Source organism: Barbus barbus (genome assembly GCF_936440315.1).
Source record: "Barbus barbus genome assembly, chromosome: 10".
NCBI classification, from domain to species: Eukaryota; Metazoa; Chordata; class Actinopteri; order Cypriniformes; family Cyprinidae; genus Barbus; species Barbus barbus.
In genome coordinates, this window is record NC_136738.1 from 27815073 (window position 1) to 27831501 (window position 16429).

The following is a 16429-nucleotide window of genomic DNA, read 5'->3' on the forward strand; positions in this document are numbered from 1 at the left end:
TGAAGCTTTTCTCTTTAATAAACTTACTTTCTACAATTTAACAGACCCTGAGCTCGAATGTGCTTTGCAAAATGCATATGAGGGTGAAGGCAGTGGTGTTACATCAGACTTTAAAAGAGATACAAATGACAAAAATCTTGTTTTGGGCGGTTTATGTCATATATAATGCAAAAAAATAATATTTGATCAGTATTTTCACAGAAAGTTATAAAACATGATACAGTGATTTGGTAGCACATGTTTAGTACCTCATGAATGTTCTGAGATTCTGAAGAACAGTGTAATGCACAATGGCTGTGTTCAGAAAAGCATACTATTACTGTTTCTCAGTATACAGTAGGCTATGCATACAGGGCACAGTATACATGGAATACCCAAATGATTTACCACATGTGCCAAATTGCTTAATTTGACCCCTTCATTTCCAGTGGATCATGAAACGAATGCAATATTAGCGATTTCTAACATTAGACTAAAACTGTTTTTAACACTAAACAGAGCATATTCCTTAAAACTGTTATATAATGCATTCTGTTTCACAATTTAAACAGTATATACTGCACAGTATTCGGTGAGTAGTAAGCTAGTATTCCATCCGAACACAGCCAATGTATGTAACATTTATTTAGACACTGCTATGTACTATAATACTGTATGGGTTTAAAGGGACACAGTTTTGTTCATTTCGAGAATGTGTGTTTGTTTTTTTAAATGAAATAACGTCCCCCTTGAGGATATGTACCTCTACCGTAAAAAAATTGGCTCATGATTTAATAGGCGGCATGTTCTACTAAAATTTTATAACTGCGCATACTATACGTGTCATGCTACAATAAAAAATGCTCTTTATGGATTGTTCTGGAAATTGGAGGAAATAACATTCATAAGTCCACAGAGACAGTTCATGCCAGAATGAAGTAAAATATTCCAGCCTTTCTGTCCTAATGTGCCGCAGAGAGCCGGTAAGCATGACCGTATCGACAATAAAATACTGAAACTAATTGTGGTGCAAAGTGTAGCTGCGTAATCTTTAATAAATAATGACAATCTACAAACAAACAAAAAAAAAAAGAGAGAGAAAAGAAAAACATAAAAAAAAAAAAAAAAAAAAAAAAACGAATTGAACCAACAGGAATAAAGCCCGGGAAGCAAATAGGTAGCGTTGCGTTTCAGGGACTTGCTAAAATCCTCCTCAAGGGGACAATGGAGGTCTGTCTCCAGCAATAACACAGTCGCAATGACAACACTGCACACTACCATCTCTACGATGCGCTGCGTGGACATTCCGCGCATCTGTCTGCACAATTAGCCCTCCGAGCCCGAGAGTATAATAGCATTACAATACAATGAGGACAATGCTATGTACATCATCCTGTTTCTGATTAAAAACATTCAGGCTTGGCACCGTCCGTGTGATGTCAGGCGCTTTTGCCGTTCCAAGGCAGAGTTTCTGAGCTGTGCTCCGCTGGCGAGCCGTCACCCGGCCCTTCCGTCGGGGACTGGGAACTCTGGTCCAGAGAGTCCTGGGAAGAGTGAGTGGAGTCCGTATTGTTCAGTTCGTTCAGGGACTTTGACTCAGAGTCGTGACTCCCTCTGGCTGGACTGCTGTGGGACAATGTGACTTGTGTGTTTCTCAAGGGCTCCTCTTCCAGGTCTGACATTCTCTCGTGTTGTTTGTTGGCCAACTCTGGGAAGAGACAGGAAGTGAGATCAGCTATCCTGGGCACTATATCTCACTAAACACAACCGATAGGTCACTATTCAATGGGGAATTCAATAGTAAATTTCAAGAATTTTGACAGAATCTGCAAGTAACACTGAAATGATCAGGAAATTTTGAAGCAGAAAGAAACAATGTTTTTTTGTATTTTTTTGTTTTTACTGTGTAACTCGCAAAGGGGTCGTGTCTGTGGAAGAGTTGTTATATTTTGAAGGAATGCAATAGAAGTTAAGTTCAAGAATGTGTGGCATAATGCTACTTAGAGCTGCAAAACGATTAACCACGATTAATGGCATTCAAAATAAAAGTTTGTTTATATACTATGTGTGTGTATATTTATACACACATATATGTATTGTATACATTTAAAAAATATTCGTATGTATATATATTTATATAAATATAAATATTTTATATATAAATCTAACATTTTTCCTTAATATATGCATGCATGTGTGTGTATACATAATAGATACACAAATTACACACATACAGTATGTAAACTTAAACTTTTATATTGAATGCCATTAATCACGATTAATCATTTTTCAGCCCGAATGCTAATCACACACACACACACAAAACTACGAAGACACTTTTAATTGATTTTTTTTGTCTGGTTACAGTGGAATAAAATAAAAAAATAAAATTAAATAATTGGCACATAAGCTAATAAAGGTTTTAAATATAAATGATAAAATCTTTTTTAATTTTTGAAAACTATACATATTTGATTTTATCACAGTCATAAAACAAGGTGTATTTTAATATTTAATAATAAAATCAAATATGTAATTTTCTACAAATATATTATTGTTTTATTTTCTTTATTTTATTAATATTTTACAATTTTATTTAAATGTAAATATATTTTGAGGCAATTTATTTAATTTAATACAATTTAAAAATGATATTTTATGTATTATGTATTTTGCAATTTATACTTCATTAACATTTTATTTTATTAATATTTTAATTTTGTTTTAGTTAATACAGTGGTGTGAAAAAGTGTTGGCCCCCTTCCTGATTTTTATTTTTTTTTTGCATGTTTGTCACACTTTAATGTTTCAGATCATCAAACAAATTTAAATATTAATCAAAGATAACACAAGTAAACACAACATGCAGTTTTTGAATTAAGTTTTTTATTATGAAGGGAAAACAAAATGCAAACCCACATGGGCCTGTGTGAAAAAGTGCTTGCCCCCTAAACCTAATAACTGGTTGGGCCACCCTTAGCAGCAACAACTGCAATCAAGCGTTTGCGATAACTTGCAATGAGTCTGTTACAGCGCTGTGGAGGAATTTTGGCCCACTCATCTTGTTGTAATTCAGCCACATTGGAGGGTTTGAGCATGAACCGCCTTTTTAAGGTCATGCCACAGCATCTCAATAGGATTCAGGTCAGGACTTTGACTAGGCCACTCCAAAGTCTTAATTTTGTTTTTCTTCAGCCATTCAGAGATGGATTTGCTGGTGTGTTTTGGATCATTGTCCTGCTGCAGAAACCAAGTTCACTTCAGCTTGAGGTCACGAACAGATGGCCGGACATTGTCTTTCAGGATTTTTTGGTAGACAGCTGAATTCATGGTTCCATTTATCACAGCAAGTCTTCCAGGTCCTGAAGCAGCATAACAGCCCCAGACCATCACACTACCACCACCATATTTTACTGTTGGTATGATGTTCTTTTTCTGAAATGCTGTTACTTTTACGCCAGATGTAATGGGACACACACCTTCCAAAAAGTTAAACTTTTGTCTCGTCAGTCCACAGAGTATTTTCCCAAAAGTCTTGGGGATCATCAAGATGTTTTCTGGCTAAACTGAGACGAGCCTTTATGTTCTTTTTGCTCAGCAGTGGTTTTCGTCTTGGAACTCTGCCATGCAGGCTATTTTTGCCCAGTCTCTTTCTTATGGTGGAGTCATGAACACTCACCTTAACTGAGGCGAGTGAGGCGTGCAGTTCTTTAGATGTTGTTGTGGGGTCTTTTGTGACCTCTTGGATGAGTCGTCGCTGCGCTCTTGGGGTAATTTTGGTCCACTCCTAGGAAGGTCCACCACTGTTCCATGTTTTCTCCATTTGTGGATAATGGCTCTCACTGTGGTTCGCTGGAGTCCCAAAGCTTTAGAAATGGCTTTATAACCTTTTCCAGACTGATAGATCTCAATTACTTTCTTTCTCATTTGTTCCTGAATTTCTTTGGATCTCAACATGATGTGTAGCTTTTGAGGATCTTTTGGGCTGCTTCACTTTGTCAGGCAGGTCCTATTTAAGTGATTTCTTGATTGCGAACAGGTGTGGCAGTAATCAGTCCTGGGTGTGGCTAGAGAAACTGAACTCAGGTGTGATAAACCACAGTTATGGTTTATTACACCAACTTGTGTTATCTTTGATTAATATTTAAATTTGTTTGATGATCTGAAACATTAAAGTGTGACAAACATGCAAAAAAATAAAAAACAAAATCAGGAAGGGGGCCAACACTTTTTCACACCACTGTATTTATATATTCATATATTTTTTTTTAACAAAGTGAGTTATTCTTTTGTTTACAAACATTGTGTGAATTGATAATATACTATAATCTACTATATGTGTAGATACAGTATAGTACCACTATATGTTTGTTCCTTCTGTTACTTAAACTCCACCACTCAAATGTTTTGAGACACTCAACTAAATTTGTTTTTAATGAAAATTGCAATGTTTAATCTTTTGACACATTTTTTTATTTGTAATGAACGAGTTGGAGTGTATAGTGAATAGGGGATAGAAACAAAATCAGATGTGTACAGACCTTGAACAGACAGCTCTTTCCAGCGCTCCTTGTTGTTCTGGATGATCTCAGAGAGCAGGTGTTGGACTCGTTTCATGTCGATGCTGCCCAGAGAGTAATCTGTAGTGCCTCCCTGCTCGTCATTCGAACCCCGACCGCTGTGTCTCTGTACTGACTCCACCACCGCGGCCGAGCCCCGACCCGTCAAACTGCACAGCAACAGTAGATTACACACAGATTATCATCTCTCCATCAAACACCTTTACCATGATGAACACATGACCGTCACCTCACCTTGACCTGCGGACACCCCCAGATTTTACAGCTTCCTCTATGAGAGGACTAATGATCTTCTCTGTGGTGTCGACCAGAACAGAGAACGTGGGCTCAACGATGAAATCGATGAACCCTTTGAAGAAAAAAAATGGTATTTGTTTAGAAACCTTTGTTGTTTATTTAACCAGCTAGAAACTCATTAGCAATAACGGTTTTTGATCCAATCAAGACGCCTTTAGTTATTGTGTCATTAAATAAATTTATTTTATGACAAAAGAGCATGTAATTGCCTTAGCAGACTCTTGAGGGCAGTAAAGAGCTGAGCATGTCGGCAGTAAAGACACGTCTGTATGGATATGCTCACAACAGAATAGTAGGTAGGTAGGTTAACTTTATTGTCCTTAAAAAGGCCATTCTTTATGTAGATAGCAGTAAACATCAGTAAACATGCAACAGCCACACAACACACAATATCCAACAAGAAAAAAAAAAAAAATAATAATAATAATAATTATAATAAATTATTTAAGAACGCTATTGCTGCCGGTACAAAAGAATTCTTATATCTATTTGATTTACACAAAGGGAGTTTAAGTCTCCGACCAGAAGGAAGCAATTGAAATTCATCACACAATGGATGGGTGATATCAGACAGGACTAACTGGCCCTTCTTAGTCACCTTATATTCATAAATTTGTGCGATAGTCCTTAACTCAGTTCCCACTATCTTACTGCATATTTTAACTATACTGTTCAACTTTCCCCTACTCTTTACATTCAAATTTCCATACCAACAAATCACAGAAAAACTTACAATAGATTCAATAAAACAAGTATAGTAACATACTGTTCTCTCATACTGTGATATTTCTACAGTATTATAATATGTATACTGTGCACAAATATGCACATTTTGCATAGAATGCATTGATGTTCATGAGTGGCATCAAGTTTTCATCTTGATCTATAATCTATAACTTTTTTATTTTATTGTTTTTCTAAAATAGATTTAAAAAACTTTTTTTGTTGTTTTCATTGTCATTCTGGAAAAATTACACATATTTCCAAAAACAAAAAATAAATAATCTGAAATATATAAAAGCACAAGAAAACAAAAAAATACAAGCAGATGAAAAACAATGTTATTAATTTTACAGAGATAAAAATCTTCAGTTGCTCCGTCTTGACTACTGCTCTAACTAAAAAAATCATTTCATATTTAAATATTCTTAAAAAAACATAATACCCATTTATTTAAATTTATACAATGCTGAATCAAAATATTTATTTCTAAAGGTAGTTTTTGTAATGTCTATTCAATGCTTTTTTTCTCAAATAAAACAATAATCACCTTAAATTATTTGTATAGGGTCATTTCTCAGCTAAAATTGCGATTAATTTGTGATCAATTTGATTAATTAATTGGCACATAATATAATTTAGATTTAAAAATGTAATCGCTTAACAGCCCTATTCTAAATAAACACAGAATGTTTGTTAATACAGTATTTGAAAATGTTAAGCAATTGTTTTAGTATTAACATTAACGTCTAACATTTGGTAGTCCACTTAAATAAATGACTCAAAATAACAATGTCTATTTATCAACCTTGAAAATGGAAGGTCAAGCTGAGCATAAAGCATTATGGTGTACAGTATTACAATTGTAGAAGACCGTCTCTGTATTTCATGCATAAACTTTGTAAAGCAAGCAAATACAAATACTATACAGTGATAGTGGAAGTAGTATGTGAGCATGCTTTTCCAAACATGGCCTCAGTGGCTGTCAGTGCTCACGTGTGTGTGTGTGTGTGTGTTAGCTCTACTATACCTATCTGAGACTGGGCAATCATGGTAGCTTTCCGGTCACACAGTGGAGAGAACGGCAGCCCTAGTTCTGCCTCCTTGTCACCCTGCAGAGACAATAAAAGAATCAGAAAGAATTACTCACTCACACTGATTCAGAGTCCTGTGAATAGTCTAATAAAACTTTCCTCTTCCGTCTTTGTGCTTGAGAAGTAAAGCAGACAGAGACATCGTGTACCCGTGATTTCTGAGCCAATGGGATTCTGAGTGCAGCTTCCAAAACAAACTCAGAATACAAATGGATCCTGGTTAAGTTCAGTTGCGACTTCGCATGGTTATCAATTTTTCTATTCTATTCTATTCTATTCTATTCTATTCTATTCTATTCTATTCTATTCTATTCTATTCTATTGTGATTAATATTTCTTCATTAAACGAATGTACACTTATTTTATTTTTTATTCTCTCTCTCTCTCTCTCTCTCTCTCTCTCTCTCTCACACACACACACACACACACACACGTTGGTTTTTGTGGTTTATGGGGACTCTCCATAGGTGTAATGGTTTTTATACTGAACAAACTGTGTGTGCTATTGTCCTACACCAACCCTACACCTAAACGTAGCCCTCACAGGAGACTTTGTGCATTTTTAGATTAAAAAAAAAACACCACTTAGTATGTTTTTTAAGCCTTTTGAATTACGGGGACATAGGCAGTGTCCTCATAAACCACCTTCATATTGTAATACCTCTGTCATACCCATGTAATTATACAAATTTGTGTCCTCATAAACCACACACACACACACACACACACACACACAAAATACAATTCTTTGGTTATGTGCATAACCACTTAGATATGGTTATTATGGTTTAAATTAAAACTAAAATAATAAAACCATTTTTGTTATTTCAAATAAAAAATAAATTTGAACTTAAAATTAAAATAAATTTTAAATATGTTTAGCTAGTTGCCCAAGCTACTAATTTCTCACTTTCATTCAGTTTAACTTAATTTACTAAATTAACTAAAACTAAAACTTAACTTTTTTATTTTGTTTATTGTTTTTCTTACTGTATTTCATGTTACATTTTCTAAAATCAATAAAGACAGTGTTGAAAAAAAAATTAAACTTAAAAAATATATCCAAACTATATAGATATATTTAAAACAATAACCAATAAAAATGACAAAAACACACAACAAAATTACTAAAATATTAATTAATTAAAGTTTTAGTTATTTAATTAGAAAATTGAAATCAAAATGGAAAACAGAAAAATAAAAACTAATTTAAAATATTTTTAAAATGGAAAACAAAAAAATGACAACTAATTTAAAATATATATTTTTTAAAGTATCTTAATGGCAGTAAAATAGCACAGCTCTTTGATGGACTCCAGTTTTCCCAGATGATGTTTATATCTAGTAAGTGTGTGTCTCTGGGAGTTCTGTTTGTGCTATGAGAGATAAATATTATGAAGTGTGTACCTGTCTGAAGAACTCCTCCATGAGGGCTTGTGTCCAGCGGTAGTGCAGTTTCCAGCCCTTAGCGGGATGGCTGATATCAGCCGCGTGCAGCATCAGGGACAGCGCTTTAGCCTTGTCTATTCTGATAGACACATTCATCAGAGCTTCATCAGTCACATACAAACACTTCATCACAAACACAAGCTGTAAGATCCACTGGAGTGCGTGTAAACAAATTATGAATCCATAAATTACACGCCCACATTCACAAACAAAGGACACGAGAGGATTGTGTCTAATGGCACCATCATCCTCTGTCTGTCACTCTGTTTCTCTGTTTAAAATTTGCAATTTGCAACTGTAGTAACAACTATATTTTGCCGGAAATACTACCGACAGTACTTACAGTACTAAAAATATTTACACTGCTAAGTTTGGTAAAAAGACTACACTAAAGGAATAAATAAAAAATTTATTCTACTACCAAATGTATTTTATAACAAGTACAATATATACACAAATCTTAGATGTGGTCCAAATCCTTTAGTTCAAACTTATACAGTAGTTATATTATATTAAGATACTTTAACAGCAAAAATGCATTTGCACAAAAATATTAAGCAGCACAGCTGTTTTCAATCAATATTGATAGTAATAAGAAATGTTTCATGAGCACCAAATCAGCATATTAGAAAAATTCACAGGAATTAATTACATTTCAAAATATATTAACAAAGAAAAGAGTTATTTGAAATTGTAATATTATTTCACAATATTGTAGTTTTATAGTATGCCGCTCATACAGTATAATTGTCTGACTACAGACTTTTGTATAGTTGTGCATATTCACTTTTCAGTTTATTATCTAGTCACTTTAGCATATAATTTGTCTTTATCATTGGCAAACAAAGGCCTAGGTAAAGATTAGACAAGCAGACATTAAATAATTTCAAAATAAACTTAAAATGTCAAGTGAAATTTAAGACATCAATATAATTACAAAATCATTTCTGCCAACAGAGCAAAGCATTTCTTCCATCAGAAGGATGCATCTGAAGTACAAAATAAAGAGATTAAATGTCCTCATAGATCTGAAATGCCTTTTTTCCTGATAAAACTGGGAAAATAGACCCTGGAGTTTTAGTTGTTTTTGTTAATAATCTTATGAGCCTGGTTAATGACCTATGTCGACTGATTCTGTTTAGAGTTTAATGGACACAAAAACAAAACAAATAAAATAATTTATAACAAGTAAATGAAGAGAAAAGTCTGTAGTCTTGAAGCATTTATTTCATCACACAGCTCATAAATCATACAGTCAACCATCCAGTCCTAAAGGGTACTACGCAAGATATATGACACATTTCCATAAGGCGGATACTCAATCACAATAATTCATTAACAGCCTCGTGTTCACACACTCTCAGAAAACCACAGGAGCGCCACTCACCCCTCCGGCTGCTGCAGCGCGTTCCTCATCGTCTTGATCTGCTGGAAATGGCAGGACATATCTGTGCTCATGACCATCTCGATCACCAGCGTACGCAGCTCCCTGTGGAAAACACAGCACAGCACAACTCAAAGCACATGCACTTTCCCAGAACAGACCCGCCATTCCACGTAGGAACAAACCGCAGCGTACCTCCAGTCATCCTTCGAGAGGTTAACCAGGATGTTCATCTCATCTTCTTGCATGAGTCTGTAGGCTGCGCTCACATGGTGGTTTTCCAGAACCGAGCGATCGTTGTACAGGATGGCCACTTCTGATCTGTGCAGGACCAAAGAAAGAAGAGTCCAAAAATATCCTACATTTTGTCAATAACTAGTCAAAAATGAAAATTTCATCATCATTTAGTTGCCTTTACGTCATTTCAATTCTTTCTTTCTTTCTTTTGTGGAACACAAAAGACATTTTTTTTATGAAAGCTTATTGTCACCAGGGGCTGTCATGCTTCAAAAAGGAGCATAAAAACAACATAAAAGTAGATTATATGACTCATACAGTACCTTTCAAATGTTCTGAAGTTTTGTGTGAAGAAATGACGGAAATTTCAAAGTCATTTTGGCTGAAAATACTGCCCTGACTGTGACGCACAAGAACTAATTTGACATCATTGATGTCAAACTTGGCATGATGGATCTAAAAGAGCTGTTTTTCAATTCAACACAAGATTTGTGTTCTCAGTTGCACTTGTACGTATTCAAAATTGTACATACGTTTGGTTATGAAAATTGGAGCTTTATCATTTAATGTCAATTAAATATTTTATTGCACCAGTTTAAATATAGGTATGAAAAAGAGCAGCTTGGACATGCATCAGATTATATACTATATACTAATATATATATATACTATTATACTATATTAGCTAATATAGCTAAAGTAAAGAACCTGCTGTATATTAAAAGAGCTTGTACACTACTGTCCAAATTTTTTTTTTTATGTTTTAAAAAGAAGCCTCTTATGCTCACCACGACTGCATTTATTTGATTAAAAATACAGTAAAAACTGTAATATTATGAAATATTTTTACAATTTAAAATAACTGTTTTCATTTTAATTATATTTTAAATTTTATTTTATTCCTGTTTTCTCAGCATTTTTCTTTCACCTATCACTGAAGTCTTCAGTGTCACATGATTCTAATATGCAGATATGGTGATGATTTGATTTCTTATTATTATAAATGTTGAAAACTTGCAGTGCCTAATATATTTGTTTGATCAATAGAAACTAAAAAATGGAATTTATTTGAAATAGAAATGACTTTACTGATACTGACTTTAGAAAATGTACTAAATCTATGGCCAAAAATGTTTCTTGATAAGAACAGGGCTTTTCTAAACCAAAAGTCCCGAAGAATTAACTATATCTTACTGTAAGTTCCTGCTAGTCACTATTCGCCTTTTAGCCCATTCCATACAAATGTATTTCTAAGAAAACCCATTTTATTCAGTGAGATAGACAGATATTACTCAGGAGATTTACTTTTCATTCTCTTGAAAAGTAAAATTGAGGAGAACTACAAGCTGAGGTGGAACATCAGCGTCAATCAGAGATATCAAGAGTAATGGCTCCATTTTTCCCCATCACACAAGTCTCGTCTCCCACTACTCACTGATGATCAAGCGCTCCTCCAAAAGCACTGCATGCTGCAGTACCAGCGACAAAAGCTAATGCCGTGATGTACTTCTCAGAATAATGACGTCTGCCATGAGCTGTCATGCTAAATGAGGCCTGTTACTGTAAAAAGGATCTCAAGGATCCTTTGAAATGTATTAACACGAAAAAGACGTGGGGAAGTGGCCTAATGGTTAGAGAGTTGAGACTCGTAATCCAAAGGTTGTGGGTTCGAGTCTCGGGCCGGCACGGATTGTAGGTGGGGGGAGTGAATGTCCAGCGCTCTCTCCACCCTCAATACCACGACTGAGGTGCCCTTGAGCAAGGCACCGAACCTCCAACTGCTCCCCGGGCGCTGCAGCATAAATGCCTGCCCACTGCTCCGGGTGTGTGTTCACGGTGTGTGTGTTCACTGCTGTGTGTGTGCACGTTGGATGGGTTAAATGCAGAGCACGAATTCCGAGTATGGGTCACCATACTTGGCCATATGTCACTTCACTTCAAAAGATGTCCTGCCTGACGTGAACCAACACAGAGCAACAACAACACGAGTGATTCTGATGTAGATTCTGTCACTGAAGATTAATTGAAAACATGATCAATTCTGCTCCGCAATAGCCCACCAGAAGATAAACTGTGTTAGAATGTGACCAGTGTATTATCTCTTTCTAGTACATACACACACACACACACACACACTATCTATGTGGCTTTTACACTAGGCTCCAGTCCAAACCCTAGTAAGCTGCCTACGAAGGCAGCATTTTAATGCATCATAGACGTGCTCCAGATGCAAATACTGTTCCAAATGGTAAGTAGCATCATTATAATTTTAAGACTACTCCATATGGTCAAATTGTAAGGCAGCAATGCAATTTAAGGCAATAATGCAAATGGACTGAGACAAGCTTGCTTTAAAAAAAATCAATTCAAGACATAAGAAATGCTGATTAAAATTATTTATAATAATACACATTTTATAAATATTTAGCAAATATGAATACATGCCATAAAGTTTTATTTTAAATAATGTTTTAAGTTAAATTTTTCATACATTATATTTTGAATATTTATTAATAATGGAAACTATTTTTAATACGTTTAAAACATAATTTAAAATTGAAATATATAATCAACATATGATTTCATTTATACCAAGAAACAAGTATAGTAAATATTAGCTTGCTTATGTCTAAATTTAATAGAATTTGCTGTAGATGCAGGTTTGATGTTATTGTGTCTTTGAAAGCCAGTCTAAAGCTAGTTTTCAGCAGGTACCTTCATACCTGTCCACCATTAGCTCAAATTAAAGAAATTCAACCAAAATGTAGATGGGTTTGTTTCTTCAACAGAACAGATTTCGAAAAATGTAACATAACATCACTTGCTCACCAATGGGTGAATGGGTGCCGTCAGTCCAAACAGCTGATAAAAACATCACAATAATCCACAAGTAGTCCACACCACTCCAGTCCATCAATCTTGTGAAGTGAAAAGCTGTGTTTTTGTAAGACAAAATCTATCATTAAGGTGTTTTAACAGTTTGGACTCTCATTCTGACGGCATCCATTCAGTGCAGAGGATCTACTGGTGAGCAAGTAATGTAATGTCAAATTTCTCCAAATCTATTCCTGTGAAGATACAAACACATCTACATTTTGGATGACCTAAGGGTGAGGAAATTTTCAGCAAATGTTGAGTGAACTATTTCTTTAAATTAGCATATTTCTAATTTGGATGCTTGATTTAGACCACTGGCTGCTTCTTATGGTCACCACACACCTGGTCTGGATGTGAAAGTTATTGGTGGTTCCAGTGTGTTCAAAGTCGTGGATAGCAGCAGCAAACACCATGGCCAATATTTCCAGTTCAGTGAGCCAGTGCTGTGGGAGAGCAAACCAGTCAGCCATTACCCAAATAATCATCATTACCATGATTCAACATCATCGAAATGAATTTCAACATCTGCACATATTAACCTGCAAGTTAAGACCTCAAGCGTTCAGCTCGTGTTGACTACAAACAGATGTCATATTTGTCGGTGAGAGACATGCATGTACAATTCACTGAGCGCTCACTCACCATAATGCCAGTGTGTAGCATCAGATAGTGTGCTGTCTGCGTGACATCGGCAGCGTGGATCAGATTGTGGTAAGGGTTTCTGTGCTTGCTGTAGCCGATTTCCAGAGCTTCCACAAATGACACCAAGGAGGACACTGGTATCTGCACAGAAAAGAAGACAAATCACAGTACAACTACATTTTAACTGTTCACTGTTCACAAGTTTGGGGTCAGTAAGAATTTTACTTATTTCAAAGAAACGAATACCCTTTTTTTTTTTTTTAGCAAAGACGTTGCATAACAACCTGCAAATTGAATTTTTATGTGTTTGACCTGATATCTCACAACTGCAAATTGATTTATCTTAATTTATCATAACTGTGACTTTATATCTAATTACTGTAACCTTATATCTCACATTCTTTATTGTAAAATAACTATTTTATTTATTAAGACTTTTTTTGGTTTTCATTTGTTTAAAACTTTCTCTCACAATCACTTATTATTTTTGACCTTGTGGCAAGAGCAATATTGTTGTTGTTTTTTCTGTCATGTTTTAGTGATTTGTGAATCTTCTATGTTCATTCATCATTACATTAAATTCAGACTGCAAACTCACCACCATCATTTATTATTATTATTATTATTTTTTTATCTTAAACATCTGTATTCTTTCACCAAGGTGGATGGAACTGATGGCTGTACTAAAATATACTGGCACTGTTGTTATTGTTAACTGAAACTAAGACTAAAAAATCTTGAACATTTTTCTGTAATTAAAACTAAATATAATATAAAATATAAAAAAAGTGTAAAAGCAGAACCAAAATATTGATGAAAATGTTGCAATGGAAAGTAACCAAAAAAGTTGAAGAAGAAAAACTAATATTACTAAAACTGAATGAATCAAATGAAGGCTAATTAGAAATATTCATAAAATTTCAATAACAAAAGTTGGTTTAAGATCCATTAACAGAATCAAACAACAACAAAAAAAACATTTTTTTTTTTTTTTTTTTATGGAACTGATTCTTGATTTCCAACCCCAGACAGAATGTGCTTTCAGGCTTCAGTCAAAGGCCTTACATTTCCTGCCACAGCAGATTAATGGAGCATGTTACAGGCAACCGAAGTGTGAAGGACCCATTTGCAGGAGCGTTATATCCATGTGTATATAGTTACATGAAGAGAAGGGACTCCATACCTGACCACCTAAACCCAAACACAGGCCACATGTATCGCTTGCATTTATATTGTAATCATGAAGCTCTGTGTGTGTGAGTTTAGAGTCTGTCGTCACCGCACTTGTGAAAAGGGTAAGAACTGATGAGAGCTGACACAATGGTGAAAAACAAAGAAAGGACGCAGATGGAAAATGTCAGATGACTCGTATCAGATGTATATCACATATAAATCTCCTGTTACAAGGAGAAAAAAAACATGCATGCTTTGGAAACAACGTCAACTTTGGTTAAAACTTTGGCTAAGAAAAAAGTGTGATTCCAAAAGGATGAAATCATAATATATTATAGAAATAGTATGCAAAACTCATTTCCATGTCATTTCAAACCTGTACGAGTTTCTTTTTTTCCATTGAATGCAAACAGAAAGATTATTTGATGAGCTAGTTACTCTTTTCTATGCAGTCACGGAGAATGAAGTCTGAAGCGTTTAAGCTTCAAAAAGCAAAAGAACTATAAACATATTATAAAACTAGTTAATTTAACTCATGCATTATATTTCAAGTCTTTCGATTATAGCTTTTTGTCAGTAGAACGGATTGTAATTTAAGTAGCTATTCACTGCAAATCTTGAACCATCATGAATTTGTGAATAAATCATTATTTGATCTTTTTAACTGATCATTCAATCAGGTTCATAAGACTGAATTACTGAATCAGACTTAGAGAACTCCTCAATTCAATGATTCTGAACTGAATCAGTGACTAATTTAGTGATGAAAATAGGGAATGACGATTTAAATTTTCTCACACAAAGTTACCTGCTTTCAGAAGACTTTAAATAAAGTGCATAAATAATATACTGTAGGCTACAGCTATAATTTTGTAATGATTGTTTTGTGTGTTCTTTTTGAAGCTTGAACACCTCCGTCCTTATTCATTGTAACGGCATAAAAAAGGAGACAAATACATATATGGTTTGAAAGGACATAAGGGTAAATATAAATGACAGATGTAATTTTATTCAGTGGCAGCATGGTAGTTTCCCTATGGGTGTATGAGTCAATATCCCAGGTAAACAATGTGTTTAATATCACAGTTTTGGTGTGTGTCTGGTTTTCAAGTCTCTCATACCCTGAAACGGCTGATCAGGTCATATCTGGTGAGCAGTTCATACACCAGGAACTTCAGAGCGTGTTCACTACTCGCCTCTTGAAGCGTGAAGACGTCAAATGACCATTTATCAACATCCTGAAAAAGAGGAAGACTCCTATGAATTGGTGGCAGATACAGCATAAAAGTTTAAGGAAACAAACTAAAGCCATGTTATAGTCTACTGTAAAGATAATCTGTACCTTTAGAGCTGTAATTACAGATAGTGGATAGGTCAACCCTGCCATGTTGGATGTTCTTCTGTACATTCTGCAAACACACACAAACCGTCTTTTTTCCTATAACTAAAGCCGTTTTAAACAAGACACATTTTAATGAGTGAATCACTGAATCATTTATTCAACCGATTCGTTCAAACGGCTGATTCATTCAATAAGTACACCGTCCATTGCTCAGAGACGCAAAACAGTGCTGTGATCTTTGTTTGGAACTATTTTCTTTGGCAAAATTTAGCAAAAACAAGCAATAAGTCTAAAATGTAAGTCACTTATTGCTTTACTGAACTTGTATGAAATGATTATTAAATGTGTTCATGCTGAAATCTGCAGAAAAACGGTACTCTTTGTGTGACATAGATATAGAAGTTAACTATATTATATAAATATAAAAAGCATACAGAAGCATTCTTGCTGTCTATAATTTAGAATGCCTGGAATTTTTTAATACATTAATAAATCAAGTGCGTGCACTCTGTGTGTGATTTGATGATAGAGCCTACTTGATAATGTCAGATCACACATCATTACAACAACACTTACCCTATTATTGCAGAAGATATACTGTATATCACACACCCCAGACTCCACTTTGAGTGGAAAATGAATCATCCGCGATTGT

At 34.7% G+C, this 16429-nt stretch overlaps 1 protein-coding gene across 2 annotated transcripts in view; it reads right to left on the reverse strand.

Annotated features, from left to right (window-relative positions):
- Nucleotide 1: 1 nt before the first annotated feature.
- Nucleotides 2–16429, reverse strand: part of LOC306876260 (dual specificity calcium/calmodulin-dependent 3',5'-cyclic nucleotide phosphodiesterase 1A-like) — a 61408-nt gene continuing 44980 nt past the window's right edge. For both annotated transcript variants that reach the window (XM_079427282.1, XM_079427283.1), the window contains 11 exons: nucleotides 15775–15841; nucleotides 15554–15670; nucleotides 13260–13400; nucleotides 12960–13060; nucleotides 9699–9824; nucleotides 9507–9608; nucleotides 8078–8198; nucleotides 6607–6688; nucleotides 4794–4908; nucleotides 4521–4708; nucleotides 2–1687 (listed from right to left, as the gene is read on the reverse strand). In XM_079427282.1, coding sequence (XP_079283408.1) covers nucleotides 1419–1687; nucleotides 4521–4708; nucleotides 4794–4908; nucleotides 6607–6688; nucleotides 8078–8198; nucleotides 9507–9608; nucleotides 9699–9824; nucleotides 12960–13060; nucleotides 13260–13400; nucleotides 15554–15670; nucleotides 15775–15841 — 1429 coding nt within the window. In that variant the 3' untranslated portion in view covers nucleotides 2–1418. The remainder of the gene's footprint in view (nucleotides 1688–4520; nucleotides 4709–4793; nucleotides 4909–6606; nucleotides 6689–8077; nucleotides 8199–9506; nucleotides 9609–9698; nucleotides 9825–12959; nucleotides 13061–13259; nucleotides 13401–15553; nucleotides 15671–15774; nucleotides 15842–16429) is intronic.